This window comes from Manis pentadactyla, chromosome 3 (assembly GCF_030020395.1).
Source record: "Manis pentadactyla isolate mManPen7 chromosome 3, mManPen7.hap1, whole genome shotgun sequence".
Taxonomy (NCBI): Eukaryota; Metazoa; Chordata; class Mammalia; order Pholidota; family Manidae; genus Manis; species Manis pentadactyla.
Window position 1 is genome coordinate 93,468,350 of NC_080021.1, and position 15,695 is coordinate 93,484,044.

General features: G+C 33.5%; 2 protein-coding genes across 4 annotated transcripts in view; one reads left to right on the plus strand and one right to left on the minus strand.

The window, feature by feature from the left end:
* Nucleotides 1-15,695, plus strand: part of LOC118913910 (serine/threonine-protein kinase TAO1-like) — a 232,030-nt gene that overhangs the window by 200,592 nt on the left and 15,743 nt on the right. The window contains exons 7-14 of the mRNA XM_057498123.1: nucleotides 318-419; nucleotides 1,684-1,729; nucleotides 2,285-2,381; nucleotides 3,913-4,026; nucleotides 6,460-6,551; nucleotides 11,276-11,369; nucleotides 12,919-13,000; nucleotides 15,417-15,575. Of these exons, the coding sequence (XP_057354106.1) occupies nucleotides 318-419; nucleotides 1,684-1,729; nucleotides 2,285-2,381; nucleotides 3,913-4,026; nucleotides 6,460-6,551; nucleotides 11,276-11,369; nucleotides 12,919-13,000; nucleotides 15,417-15,575 (786 nt within the window). The remainder of the gene's footprint in view (nucleotides 1-317; nucleotides 420-1,683; nucleotides 1,730-2,284; nucleotides 2,382-3,912; nucleotides 4,027-6,459; nucleotides 6,552-11,275; nucleotides 11,370-12,918; nucleotides 13,001-15,416; nucleotides 15,576-15,695) is intronic.
* The window catches only part of LOC118935859 (WASH complex subunit 5-like), a 51,005-nt gene continuing 39,873 nt past the window's right edge, over nucleotides 4,564-15,695 (minus strand). Inside the window, exons 8-9 of one of the 3 annotated variants that reach the window (XM_057498126.1) lie at nucleotides 14,318-14,411; nucleotides 4,564-4,997 (exon numbers count right to left, since the gene is read on the minus strand). Coding sequence is in view for 1 of the 3 variants with exons in the window: in XM_057498125.1 (XP_057354108.1) it covers nucleotides 7,601-7,668 (68 nt within the window). In the remaining 2 variants the exon portion in view is untranslated. Of the gene's footprint in view, nucleotides 4,998-7,183; nucleotides 7,669-14,317; nucleotides 14,412-15,695 lie in introns of those variants that run through there. The other 2 variants (XM_057498127.1, XM_057498125.1) reach the window with 2 other exon arrangements.

A 15,695-nucleotide genomic window follows, 5' to 3' on the forward strand; every position in this document is an offset into this window, starting at 1 on the left:
ACCACTAAATATAGTATATAGTTTTCAACAGGCTTGGTGTGTGGTTGTAAAATTTTTATAAGACCCATTGATAATAAATTTTATGAAAAGAAAAATATGTACTACTTGGAATGAATTTTATGTTATTGAGTTGTAAACTATATGAATGTAATTTCTTTAAAATATATTAGTTTGACACTTAAATATTACAAGTGAAGCAAAGTTGTATGTACTTGTTAACTTTTTAATCTAATAATTACTTTTATACTTATATAGTTTTCTAAGGAAAGGCAACTGTTCCTAATTCTTTCCTTTATTCCTTTTTTTTCTCCCCACAGAGATGGCAGGGTATTATTAAGGAAGTCAGGTTGCTACGAACATTAAAACATCCCAACATTGTAGAATACAAAGGCTGCTATTTACATGAGCACAGAGCATGGGTAGGTGTCTGCTCTCCCCTTGCTGTAATTTTAGTAGGTTTAGTTTATGATTAATTCAAAAATGTCTCAAAATAGTTGTGTAAAGCCATGCACAAACACCTTGAAATGTTAGTTCGTACTGAGAAAAGAGCAGCTTTTCCTGAAACTCTTAGGCAGTAAGAGATAATAGAACTTTTGCCAGTTGACTACAGAGATTCAGCTGACCGTTAAGTGCACGGGAAAATGTTCTGATGTATGTTAGTGGTATCATTCTTCAAATGCTTTATCAAACATTTCTTGAAAACAATCCTATCAAAGGATGAAAATCAGCATATATTTTTGACATAAATGTATTGTAAGCTATTTAACCACAAGGATCTTGGTTGGAATATTGGTGGTGAATCCTGGTGAAATCTGAACTGATTGTGATTCTTTGGTTGAATAATACTAAAGGTAGAAAATTGGGACATTTTATTGCAGAAAATGGAAATTAATTTTGCCCCATTGTTGAAACTAAGATAAGGTAGTAATCTTACAACGGTATAGGCATAGTAATTATGTCTTTTCAGAGAAAGGCTAAATTTTCTTTAAACAGGAATGACCTTTTATTTTTAATAAGCTACAACTGATTATCGTTTTAGTATACAGAAGTTAGATTTATTTAGATTTGTAATGTTTGGTTTAATTTGATGGTGATGGTACTCCTAAATTTGAGGCTGTGGTTAAAGAAAAAACAGTGGCAGAGAGGGTAGGCTGCCTCTCTGTCTTTCAAGTTTCTCCATCTGTAAAACAAGGATGATAATAGGGTCTACTTCCAAAGGTGGTTATGAGGATTAAATTAGTTAATATATATAAAATACCTGGCACATACGAGGTGCTCTGTGTTTGCTTTATAGGAAAGATTTAAACTGTAACCTAAACTTTGTATATATAGTACCAGAGGATGATTTTCTGCCTCCTAACAATACCAGTATTGCTACTGTAGGTTAATATGAATGGAATATGTATATTCCTTTATAGCTTTAGTTAGTAATTATATGAAACACACGTCTTCTACAAGCAGTTATATGTCGGCATTATAAAAGATAATGTAGCATTGGATTAACTTCATGTATGCATTTAACAAGTTCCAAAATGTATACTTATATTTAAAGGTAATTGATAACTAGAATTGGTTTCACTTCAAACTATCTTCTTGATCTCTCTGGTGAATTTATTTTATCTCATATCGAATCTTTTATTTTAATAGTGTATTTTAATGTTTTTATCATTTTTTCCCCTGTAGCTTGTAATGGAATATTGTTTAGGATCTGCTTCAGATTTGCTGAAAGGTAAGTTTCCTTTATTTATTAAGAAAAGAAAAGTATTAGTATAATAAAATGAGAATTCATTCAGTAAGATATTTTTTTAATAATGTTAAAACTTTCCAGGAAGAGTAAAAACCTTTGTTTTCTCTAGAGTCTCAGCGTGGTATGCACTGTCCACATTAAATACTGCATTTTAGCATAACAGATGAGTTTTCTTTCATTGTGATTTAACAGGCATTTTTCTGCATTCTTTATCATTAAACTTGATTTGTTCCTTCTGTTCCGAATGAAGATATGTAGGAATATAAAAAGCGAAAGCTTCTCTTTCATTGTTTTTATAATCATGAAATAATTGTTAAATGTTAACTTAGAGGAAAATTGGCTGTGAACTCTTAATAACTAGGCACAACTGCGCACTTAAGTTCAATTGCTTTGTTTTATTATCTTGGAAAGTAAAAAATTCCTTCTTGCTAAATGTTAGTTTTTTTTAATTTGCCCATATATTAGATATGTGTATATATATTTTAAAATAGAAATGTTCTATAGAATAATTATTTTCAAATAAAATCTTATTTTAAGTTTACAAAAAGCCATTACAAGAAATGGAAATAGCAGCAATTATACATGGTGCTCTTCAGGGATTAGCCTACTTACATTCCCGTGCCATGATCCATAGGTAAGTACTTTAAAAATTACCATATATTAATAAGCAAATTTATGAGACCTAGAATTTATTAATCCTGAAAGCTTTGTTGGTTTTAGCTAAATAAAAGTATTCTGGAGTTTTACAAACTCATATTTTTTTAGGTTATCCATGTCTTAAAATGAATATACTAATTTATTTGATCTCTTGGTTGGGAATAATTTTTATCTTTTTCTACACATGCTGCTGGGCTTTCCGAAGTATGTGCACTTTATAGATTTGTGATAGAAATTTAATTATAGAAAAGTTTAATTTGTGAAGTGGAAAAGACGATAGGGATTATGTATTCTTACTTGTTTCATTTTATAGATGAAGAAACTGATGCCCCAATTTGTGACTCACTTCTCAAAGCTTATGAAGCAAGATAGATTAGACTAGAACTAACCTAGATCTTTTGTCCTCCTGGTGACTCATAATGCCGGATTTGTTCCATTGATTCCATGACATAGACAAGGAAAAGCTACTTAACATTCTATGCTTTTGAGATAATCCTTGATAATCCTTGATAATGGATAGTAATTTAAAGATTAAACCATCATAAAGTACATTTTTAGCATTGGTATTGGTTTTGCCTGTTTTTAGAAGGAAGCTAGCATTTTTAAAATTATCTATGTGAACCAGACAATACATAGTAAACTTATATAGTAGAATCATTGCAAATTAATGGGTATCAGTTTTTTAGATGAGGATAGTAAGGTCCAGGAGAAAAATCCACATCCACAGTAAATAAGAGAATGAAAGAGTTGGAAGCAGAACCTAAGGTCTTCTCAACTTCAGAGAACCTTCCATTTTTTAAAAAAACAAATGGAAGAAAATAGACTGACTTAATAATACATCCATTATAATTCTGTATAGTATGAATTGACAAGTGCTTAGAAATTTCTTTCTTTTTGAATGTTATGGTGCCCATTGGGCATACAATCCCATTATAATTTTCTTAGTTCACATGTACGTTGCTGATTTAGAAAAGAGCTTAAAAGTAAATTTGGGGTCATTGATATTACCTTACCCATATGTTTCAGTTTTCATTTCATATTTAGGTAGGAGAACTATGCTAAAATTTGGAATGATATGAGTAATTAAAAAAAAAAAACAAATTTGGGGCATCAGGTTCTTTTTTTTCCATTTTATTGTTAAGGGTATACTCAGAAATCTTACAGTCATATAAGAATGTTCCGCTAAATTTTTAAACCATTACTTGTACCAATAAACAGGCACTCAAATATCGAGTATGTGCTATTAATTACCTAATTTTTTTCTTCTGTTTCTACTGCTATTTTATCTTCTCTTTTAGAAACTTGTTACTATATACTTATAGGAATTCTGTGTATCTCATTTCTTAGTTTGGATCTTAATTCTCATTATCCCAACTGAAAGATTATCCAAGGCCTTAATTATTCTGATTTCTCCTTCCCTATTTTATAAATTTTTATATGATCTTCATCATTTTCAGTATAATCTTACAAAGGAAAGACAAATAATTTTCTGTGTTCCTTAAACCCAGAGACATCAAAGGAGGAAATATCCTTCTGACACCAGGAGGCCAGGCGAAACTTGCTGACTTTGGATTTGCTTCCATGGCCTCTTCTGCCAAGTCTTTTGTGGGAACGCCACATTGGTAAGCATAGTCCTATCTGGTACTGATCCTCATAATTGAAATAGGCAGTGTGTGGTTGTACTTTTATCAGGTGCTTTATGTTTCTCTTGGAAGTACAGTGCTGCTTTAGATATTACTCTAAGCACTGTAGTTTCAGATACAGATTTGGAGTGCTGCCCTTGTATCTCCTATTGTATCATTTGTCGCCGCTACGGTTCTTTCCTGTTATCATCTACATCATGTATTGGGGGTAGGAGTGAAAAAATTTAAATTTTTAAGGGAGAAGATAGAAATGCTAAGTGGAAATTTTCTTTAGATTTATACTTACTGTGTGTCAGTATCTTCTGAATAAGAGTACCTGAAGACTGGTAGCTGATTAGGAACTTTTTGTTTTCATTTTTTATTGTGGGGAATTTCAAGTATACAGGGAAACAGACAAAAATATAAAGAAGGCTCACACAGCGGTCAGCTCAACCTAACAGCACTACCCCAGGGCCTGGCTGCCCTGTGTACTTGATCTTCTTGCCCTCCCTCCCACCTCCAGTTATTTGAAGCGACTTCTAGACATCATCTAATTTTATTCATAAATAATTCCATATTAATGTCAGCAAGTCTGAAGGGAATAATTTTCCACATCTTCAACTTCCATAGATGTCCTCTCTCTGTATATGTTGAGAAGTGTCTTAGGTCTACTGCATCTTCTTTTCCACCTACGTTTCAAATCTCCAAACTCCCAGTTTGTTAAAGAAAGGCTTCTCGCCCATCCTGAATAGTAGAGTGATGCATTGTTCTGAGAATTAAAAGCCTCAAACCATCACCAGAAGGACAATTTGAGAACACGTAACATCTAGAATATATAGCATCAGAAATATTGAAGAGTTAGGACACCAAGTTTTGGCAAAGGGCCTTCTGCCTTCACAGTCATCTCTCCTCAGTTCCTTTTGCTCCTTGCTCTTTCTTTTCCCCAATTATCTTTCCTCCCATCTTCTTTTCTAGTGAATCACAAATGATCTCATTTATAACTGGGACAATTGTCATGAGGACACACTAACATGTTATTTACAATGAAAAATGAAGTTTGGCATTTCCTGACAGAATGGTTAATATGACCGTGCAGACTGGGTTTGCTAATTAGGTTATTATACAGCAGTGTTTTTAATGAATTGAATGAGTGAGGTCCTCAGCTCCAAGTTGTAAATATCTGTAAAGCACATATACAAAATAATGTATATACATATGTGTGCATTATATCCTTTGCAACTATTAAGTTTATAAAATTTAGATACCAACTCAAAAATGAACAAGTGGATACATTTTTTAAATAAATTCATTGGAAATAAGAAAATAAAAAGTTTGAAGACTACTGTTCTGTATGACCAAAAATTTCTTAAGTAGAACCCTAGTTTAGATAGAATCCTCTTCCCCTGTATAAAAAAAGGGTTCTTTGGACAAATAATGCTTCTTAATGGTCCCCCTCTTTACAAATCAGTGATCAATATTAGATACTAGAAAGGAGCTAGAAAGTTGTGCATTAAAAACAAAACTACTCTTTTAACTTTGTTGAACGTAGTGACTCCCCAAGCTTATTTCAACATGTTAACACATTAGAAGCCCTCTATTATTGGCGATTGAAAGTTACATATGTATTAATTTGTATATGGTATATTAGGAACACAGCACTATGTAGATATTTACATATTTTTACACACAGGAACACACATATGCCTGGTGACAATCTTATTAAGCAGTCAGAAACTGTTCTAAATGTTTGTCTGTGCTTAACAAGTACAAAGGAAGGATAAGGTGAAGCACCAGTGAGAACATTAGAGTCTAGCTGAAGATGCGAATTAGCGTTTCATTTTATAACCAAGATGCCTCCAAAGTTAATAATTGTATGATTTATTTAGTTATGAGTGGCTGTCCTAGCCACTTTTATCACAGAACACTACTCCTATTTGCAAAAAAGACTGACAAACTGCTTATTCATTGTTGCTTATTGTGGCAGATATTTTTTCAGCTAAATGTAGTGAGTTTGTTTACTTCAAGAAAACAAGTGCCAGTGACAAAATGCCCCCTTTCGAGCAAAATTTAGACTTTTGTAATAAGATGCTGAAACCAAAATGTTTGAGAACTGCTGGCATAAAGGATATACAATATTACAATCTGCAAACTTGAATTGATGCAGAACACAACCCTGCTCTGGGGAGTCTTTCCTCCAGGATGCTGGTACATGATCATGACAAATGGTGAGAATAAGTCTAACACTGTGTACGCAATGGTAAATATTTACCTCACAACCTGTAATGCATTTATTTCCCATTTTAAGAATTCTTATGTCCAGATATATCATCTGAAATTCACACAGGTATTCTCCATGTGGACGGTCATTACGTATTTAAAGAATAGTATACTTTTCTTTTCTTTTTTTAACTTAAGTAACATTTTATGTTTTAGGGTGGCCCCAGAAATAATTTTAGGCAGGAATGAAGAACAATATGATAACAAAGTTGATGTATGGTCTCTTGGAATAACATGCATTGAACTAGGTAAGCATTGCTCTTCATTACTGTGTAGTAAGTTTTGATCAATGTTTTATCTCAATTTCTGTACCAAATTACAGATTTTAATTTTTATGTCAGTGTTTAAGGGGAGCAATATATCTATCAAGGTTGTCACTTTGGTTATTTGGCCATTTGTGTATATATATATATATGTTAATTTAGGTATATTACATTTGCTGTATTAAATTAGGTCTAAAATAGTTTCTACTGTGGTATTAATTTTGAGGTATCTGTGTCTAACATTTAATGAGTATTTGTTAAACACCTAGAATATGTCTGTGGTTATAAATTTACCATCTATGAAGGGTCTCTAAAGCATTCATGAATTACTTACTGCTACTTAGGTTACTTAATACTTTGTGTTAGCTATGAGGATTAGATTATCAGGCTGCATACCTTATTGTACAGTTTGATTTTTTTTTTGGTATCATTAATCTACAATTACATGAAGAACATTATGTTTACTAGGCTCCCCCCTCACCAAGTCCCCCCCACATACCCCTTCACAGTCACTGTCCATCACTGTACTAAGGTGCTGTAAAATCACTACTTGTCTTCTCTGTGTTGCACAGCCCTCCCCGTGCCCACCCCACGCTCTACATGATAATCATAATGCCCTCTTCCTTTTTCCCCACCCTTATCCCTCCCTTCCCACCCATCCTCCCCAGTCCCTTTCCCTTTGGTAACTATTAGTCCATTCTTGGGTTCTGTGATTCTGCTGCTGTTTTGCTCCTTCAGTTTTCCTTTGTTTTTATACTCCACATATGAGTGAAATCATTTGGTACTTGTCTTTCTCTGCCTGGCTGATTTCACTGAGCGTAATACCCTCTAGCTCCGTCCATGTTGTTGCAAATAGTAGGATCTGTTTTTCCCTTATGGCTGAGTAATATTCCATTGTGTATAGGTACCACGTCTTCTTTATCCATTCATCTACTGATGGACATTTAGGCTGCTTCCATATCTTGGCTATTGTAAATAGTGCAGTGATAAACATAGGAGTGCATCTGTCTTTTTCAAACTGGAGTGCTGCATTCTTAGGCCATAAGTATACAATGGTGAAAGGACAGACTCTTCAACAACTGATGTTGGCAAAACTGGACGGCTACATGCAAGAGAAAGAAGCTAGATTACTGTCTATAACTCTCTACACACAAAAGTAAACTCAAAGTAGATCAAAGATCTAGATGTAAGACATGAAACCATAAAACTCTTAGAAGAAAACATAGGCAAAAATCTATCAAACATAAGTGTGAGCAGTTTTTTCCTGTACACAACTGCTCAGGAAATGGAAACAAAATAACAAATGAACAAGTGGGAGTATATACCAAACCAAAATGCTTCTGTACAGCAAAGGATACCATCAACAGAACAAAAATGTAACCTACAGTATGGGAGAGTATACTTGTAAATTATTTGTCCTATTAAGGGTTAACATCCAAAATATATAAAGGATTCATACTACTAAACACCAAAAAAAAAAAAAAAACCCGACTAAAAAATGGGCAGAAGACAAGAACAGACATTTTTCCAAAGTAGAAATACAGATGGCCAACAGGCACATGAAAAGATGCTCCACATCACTAATCATCAGGGAAATGCAACTTAAAACGACAATAGCATATCACCTCAGACCAGTTAGAATGGCCTCTGTCCAAGAGAAAAGAAAAAACAAGTGTTGGCAAGGATGTGGAGAAAGGGGAACCCTTCTACCCTCTTGGTGGGAATGTAAATTGGAGCAGCCACTGTGGAAAGCAGTGTGTAGGTTACTAAAAAAACTAAAAATAGAAATGCCATATGACCCAGTAATTCCACTTCTAGGAATTTACCTGAAGAAAACAAAATCCCTGATTCCAAAAGATAGGTGCACCCCTCTGTCTATTGTTGCATTACAGTCGCCAAGTTATGGAAACAGCCTAACTGTCCATCAGTAGATAAGTGGATAATCTACTAAGAAAAGAATCCTGCCATTTGCAACAACATGAATGGAGCTAGAGGGTATCATGCTAAGTGAAATAAGCCAGGTAGAGACAAAATACCATATGATTTCACTTATTTGTGGCATCTAAACACAAAACAAAAGGAACACAATAGCAATAGACTTATAGACACTGAGTAGTGACTGGTGGTTACTGTGGGGGAGGGATTGGGGTGAGTAGTTGAGGGTGAGGGCAATCAAAGGGCACAAAAATTTTCAGCCATAAGCTGGTCACCGGGATAGTAGAATAGCATGGAAATTATAAGCACTGCTTCTGTAACATTTTCCTATGTTGACAGTATAACTGCAGTAGTGGGGGTGAGGATTTAATATGGGTGACTGTAGAACCACTGTGTTGTATACTTGAAACCAATATAAGATTGAATATCAATGATACTTCAATTAAAAAAGTATTTGAAATGGAAAATATCCTTTGAATCCACTGAAAGCTACTGCAGTCTAGATTTATTAAATCTCTATGGTTTTTAGCTAAGTTCAGTGTTCTTTGACTAAATAGAGATGTTCAGCTTTATAGTAAATGACAGATCAAAAATCATACTCTGGTTTGATATATTGATGGTACACCACTTAGAATTTTTGAATACTTTAATAAATCAGAGTAGAAACAGAAGTTATTTTATTCGTAAAGAATTTCTTCAGTAATCCCTTCCCCTTCCTGGATCAAACTACTCATTCTTAAAGCTGTTGGGAGGACAGTGTAAAGTAGGTGTCCATGTCACCTGCTGAGCCATGGTAGCCCAGCGTGGCGTGTCAGAGTCCTGTGAGGAGAGGACGGAGTTCCCACAGACATAATGCCTTGTATGTGGAAGCAGAACCTGTGCAGGGAGGGCGCAGTCAAGTTTGGAGATTCAGAGTCCTGGTGGGGTAACCAAAGCATTCAGACCTGGAAGTAGCCCAGCATGGGGTGTCAGAGGCCAAGGAGCATGTCCATATTTGGGGGCGGGTCACCTGACACAGTGGCAGTGCCTGATTGAAAGGAAGGGGGTTTCCCTCCTGAGGGCTGATGAGGGGGGCCTCACTGCAGAAAGTGATCCAGTTTGGATGGGGTGTCAGAAACTGAGTGGATGAAGTGGACATTCACACTGTAGACAGGCTTGGAATGGGGTTTGAAAACTTGATGGGAAAAAGGGGAAAGGGTGGTGGCCAAGATGGGAGACTGACTATGTACAGGGGCGATTCATCAAATATATTAAGGATAATGAGAGTGAAGTTTCTTACTGTCAGAGAAGGGTGCTACAAATAATGGAAAGAGAAGGCTCGAATAAATAGTACCATAGCATTGGATTTAAGATATTGTAGTGAACTCAGTTGTTTTCAATAAACAACTAAAGATATTTAATGTGCAAGTATGAATACAAATATATGAGGGACGTGTGTGTTCCCTTCCTTTATCCACTGACAGGATCTAAGAGAAGTGACACAGGCAGTAGCAGTGAGCACACTGCCTCCCACAGCTCCTTGGAACCGTGTCCACAGTAGGGAAAGCATAAGATGATCCTGGAACATCTTAGTGTTCCAGAGAGCAAGGAACTGAGCAGGGAATGATGGAGCCATGCCAGAAAGGCAGAAGTCGGCTTAAAAAGATTCTCAACTGCTCAAAAATGAAACAATTTCAACATCAAAATAAATGATAGCAGGTTATAAATTATTAAATGAAGAATATAAGTCTATACAATAAGAGAATAAAATGATCTTTATGCAAAACAGAATATTTATATAGACTCAAGTACCTTTTCACAAATACTTAATAATTACAAAGAAAAAAAATGAAACTTCACCATGAAACCTTGTGGAATGGCCGTAAGTGATCAAAGTGAACACCATCAAAGACAAGATGATCTGAAGCCATGGACCTGTTCTATAGGATCATCATAAAATACACTGAGAAAAGCGTGACACTTGCTTCTGTGATTTTCCTTCCAGAGATGTGTAAACTAAATTTAATAACAGCATAAAGCCAAACTGAGGGATATTCGAGAGTCAAAATTGTATACTTGTGAATTGTCAAGGTCATAACTTCAACTGTCACCTTAAAACTAGAAAAAGAAGGGCAAATTCAATCCACAGTAAACAGAACAAAGAGACCCAGAAAAGATCAAAACAGAAATCAATTAAATAGAAAATGAGAACAATAGAGAAAATCAATGAGATCACAAATTAGTTCTTTGGGAAAATTAATGAAATTAATAAACCTCTGGCTAGATCAAACAGAAAGAAGACACAAACAACCAATATCAGGAATGACAGGGGACATGACTCCAGATTTTACACATATTGGAAGGATTATAGGGATATTTTATGAACAATTTTATGTAAGTTTAAAACTTAGAAAAAATGGACAATTTCCTTTAAGGATGCAGATGATCGAAGGTCATTTTTGCTACAAAGGACGTTATTGGGACATTTGATTGAAACTACAATGGAGCTTGAGGATTAGATAATAGTCATGTATTCATATTAATGGTCTGATTTAATGACTGTATTAGGTTCTCTTAGAGTGTTCTTGTTTATTGGAAAAATATACTATTTAGAGATGTTGTGCATCAGGGCTGCAATTTCCTCTCTATTGACTCACTTAACTAAGTTCTCTGAACTCCACTTGCAACTTTTTTCCTAAGTTGGGGTTTATTTAAAAAAAAAAAAAAACTAACAGTGCATCCATGCTCCTATATAACAGGCACATATTTAACAGGAAGTTTTCTTTCTTCTATAGCGGAAAGGGAGCCTCCTTTATTTAATATGAATGCAAGGCATGCCTTATGTCACATTACCAGAAATAACCCCCCTACACTACAGTCTAATGAATGGTGAGTATGACTGAGAGATATATTGTTCAACATGGTAAAATTTAAATACTTTTTCATAATGTTATCAAAATGATTTCATTTCAATGAGGTGAAGTGTATATAACCTGAAGAAATATTAAAATAGCTTTATTTTATCCTTACATCATGTTTATCCTTTATTATCTCTACTTTTCATAGCATATATGTAACTCAGTTCAGAAATAAAAGATAGATGATGCTAGATAGGAGCAAAAAGTATGGCTTTTGTATAAAAAGTAATATATTTTTTGTACATTAGTGACACATACAACCCTGATTATATAATAAATAGCATGATTTAAACATTCATGTTTTAAAACTGCAATATATAGATTGCCACAACCTGTACAGATATCTAATTGGGGAATGGTTTATAATTGATATGGTATAAAACATAGGTAAAAATGATTTGATAACTTATCAGAATTACCAGATAATTCATAATTTTTGGATGATTCTAATTGTTATTATTTATTATTCAGAATGTGCTTTGATGTTGCATCTCCTAGTGCTTCTTTGATAACACTGTTATTCATGTAAAGAAGTTTATTGAGAGCAGATGGACAGTTTTAGGAAAGAAGGATTTTTATCAATGATAGAAAATTTTAATGGGAAAGTCTTCAGGTGTATCTAGCATTTGAAAAATTCTAGGGAACTACCTACCGTACTTAACAAATACTTTAAAATTCACAAGTAAGATGCATAAATTAGCAATAATTTATTTTTTATCATTACATTATTAAGGCAAGTTCACAGGTCTTTGCTCCTTCTGTAGAGATGTTTTGAAGAAATCTTGGCACAGAGTTTATTATGGTACATCTGAATAATAAATACACTAAACACAGGCTATCTTTACACTGGTTGATACTTTGGGGATTCAAAAAAGAATTCTTGTATAAAAGAATTAAATCTTATTTGAATATTGATGACAAACATTGATGGAATATTTTTTACTTACTGCCTTACTGAACTCTCATCAGTAGCACTATATAATAGTATGTTACAGAATTCTAATTTTTTAAAAAAATTTTACTGTTTTCTGAAACTTTTGTCCATTTGCTCAAGGACACTAAATACTTAGGTATAAAAAATGTTCTTTCCAAAACAAATAGCGTGATGTTCTGAAACATGCTATATGGAAGATGATCCAAGGGTCAAGCAAGAAAGAGACATGGCTAGAGAAAAGAAAAAAAAAATACTAAAAAGAATATTATCTTAGATTTGAATGCAAAAAGGAAAATGATTGACTTCCCTAATTTACCACAACGTAGAATGAGTTGTGATACTTAAGTATGTGAGAGCAGGATTTTAAAATAATGTGTGCACATCTATTTTTGGAAAATGGTAAAGATTCATTAGTTGCTTTGCATAGCTTTTTATAGACTTATATGATGAAATATATAGTGTATTGTGTCTGCTTTTTTTCTATTATTTCTATTCTCCCTTCCACCCATAGGGACATGCCTTGATTTGTGGATGTGTTTTTAAAGGAAATAGCAATATGTTCACTTAATACTTTCCTTTACAATAGGTCCAGTTCTTTTCGCAACTTTGTAGAGTCTTGCCTCCAGAAAAACCCTAAAGATCGCCCTACATCAAAGAAACTTTTAAAGGTCAGTTATACTCTGTTTTGTACACCCAAGAAATTATTTGAAAGAATGTGTTTTATTCTTCTTTGAATAATCAGTATTAAGTACGCTGTACTGGGTTTTGCTAAAATACTAATTTCATAATACCATTCTTTCTTGGAAATTTTCTTAGTTGCTAAGTTTTTTCATTTGTTTTTCAAAATTAACTGCTTTTACCATGTCTGAATAGAATATATAGTTAAATATTCAATATAGTAGTACTAAATGACTTAATTTTTATATGTGCAAGAATATATTCATGAGTTACAACTACAATTTTTAATTCATGTGGAACAATGTCATTTTAGAGGTGGCAAAGCATAGTTTAACTTTGGATTTAATTTTTGTATCTACCATACTTTATATATCCATCTGTCCTATATAAAGTAATAGGAAAGGAAGAGAAATGATGTGTAATACATTTACATAAATACTGTGGGAGAAAAGAGATTTCCAAAGAACTGTTAAAAATGGATATAACATTTTTGTTTCCTTTTGAGAAATATGTTTTTCTAACTTACCAATGAAAATATTTTAAAAGTAATGTGAATTCTATTCACTTTTCAATAGGTTTGGTTATCTAATTTAAATAAATTATTAGTATATACTTTATGTTCTCAAAAATGTTTTCATTTAGATGTTGACATCTTATTAATAGCAATAATAGTATTGTTCAATTTAATATAGTTCTTAAAACATTTAGATAAGGCATTAGTGAGTAGCAGTTGACTATCTTTTGTGATCCTAAGGAATTTTGTGGATTTTTCACTAGAAAATTAGACTTTCAGCATGCATGTTTTAGAATTTCAAAGAAGTTCAGTTTGTTTTCACCAACACGCAGTTCAATATGCAAGGATATTGAAAGGATCATGTACATATTCAGTAGGGTTATTTGTAACTACAGTATGTAGAAGAGCAGTATAAAGTTTCAGTAACACTTAGGGAATTCTAGGCCCTAAGCATACTTACAGTCTCAAATGAAAGCCCAAAAACTAGGTATTCACAATAGCAACAAAAGGTTTAGTATAGCTATGAATTATGTAAGTGAAAAATAAGCAGGATCCATTTGTAGAAAACTATTAAGTAACTTAGAATTACAAGATACATTACTTTCGGATAAAAAAGACCAAATATTATAAATAGTGGTACATACCAAGCTAAGGCTCAGGAAAAGGAAGAATGTGACTGGCTTCTTACATTTGCCTAATGAAGGCAAAAGAAGCTCTTTTGGTAATAACCCAGCCCACCAGGAATGGATACTTGACCTTGGGTGATCCCAAACCTGCATATGTATTCATTTACCTGGTCCATTTTGTATATTGACATTATTGGAAGTGATAGGAAGAATCTGTCAAGTGCATCCTTCCCTTTAGCCTAATCACATTTCTGTTGCAGTCTGTCTTAAGGAAAAAAAATAAAATGGAAAAAAGTGACTTACTGTATGAAGCTATTTATCTCAGAATGAAAAATTGAAAATAATTATCCAGAATTAGAATAATGGTTATGTAATTTTGGCATGAATATTTGATGAAATAGTCTGTAGACATTATGAGTTGAAATAACATAATACTTACAGCAATAAAAAGAGAATAATATATAGTTACAACTCTTCAGAGAGGAAATAAATTTGAGCCAATAAAGGAGGTAAAAGTCTTAAATGAATTCAAGATCATCTCATGAACTCCAGTGCACAAGTCATCTTTCTGCAATCTGTGTGCTAACTACAAAACAAAATCTATACACGGAAAATTTCTGAGAAGACATAAATGTCCAAAAAATACCAAATGTAACAATGATAATCTTATAGTAGAATTGTTCTTTCTACTTTTCTGTATTTCATAATGTTAAGCTTTATTAAATATTAATGGTAAAAATCACTAATACATAACGTCTTTTAATCAACTGCTAGTGTTTTATGAAATTTCATTTAAGCAACATAAAGGAACCCATTATACCCAAGTAGTATGTTACATAATTCACCATCAGTAAATACATTCCTGTTGAAATCTAATGTAATTCAGAACTGATAGTGTCTCCTCTATGAAACCAGTTCTAAGAATTTGTAAGCGTTTACTTAGGGCTCTAATTGGACTTAATTCTTAATGTTTACTTAGACTCTGATTATTTCAACTCTGCATTTTCATTTGGCCAACAAAGTTGTCATGTTCAAAGTTTCATAAAAAGTACAGGGGAAGTTATGTAGGCACAGAGTGTATACATGTAAATTAAATTTTATAAATATAAGAAGTAAAAAGCATAGCAGAATTAGATAACCATAGATTACATGCATTATCTGTAATTATTTAAGATAGTAACTCTAGGATCCAAGAAGGGATTCATTTGTTCTAAATGAAAAAATATATAGGTTGCAACCTGACTTTTGCCTTCTACTCTTAACCAGCACCCGTTTGTTCTTCGGGAGCGCCCTACAACAGTGTTAATAGAGCTCCTTCAAAGGGCAAAGGATGAAAAAAAAAGAGTGCTGGACAATCTGTACAATCAAAAGACGAAGAAGGTCCTTTCCCAGGAGGCACATAAAGGGCCAGCACAGGAAGAAAAGGTAATAACTTAGAAACGGCTCAAGTATTGGGGTCTCTTTATTGGCTTCTTTCCTTATGGAACTTTTCTTGCCAAGAATCTTTTGTATCAGTGGTTTCCAGATTGTGTCTTCACAGGGATT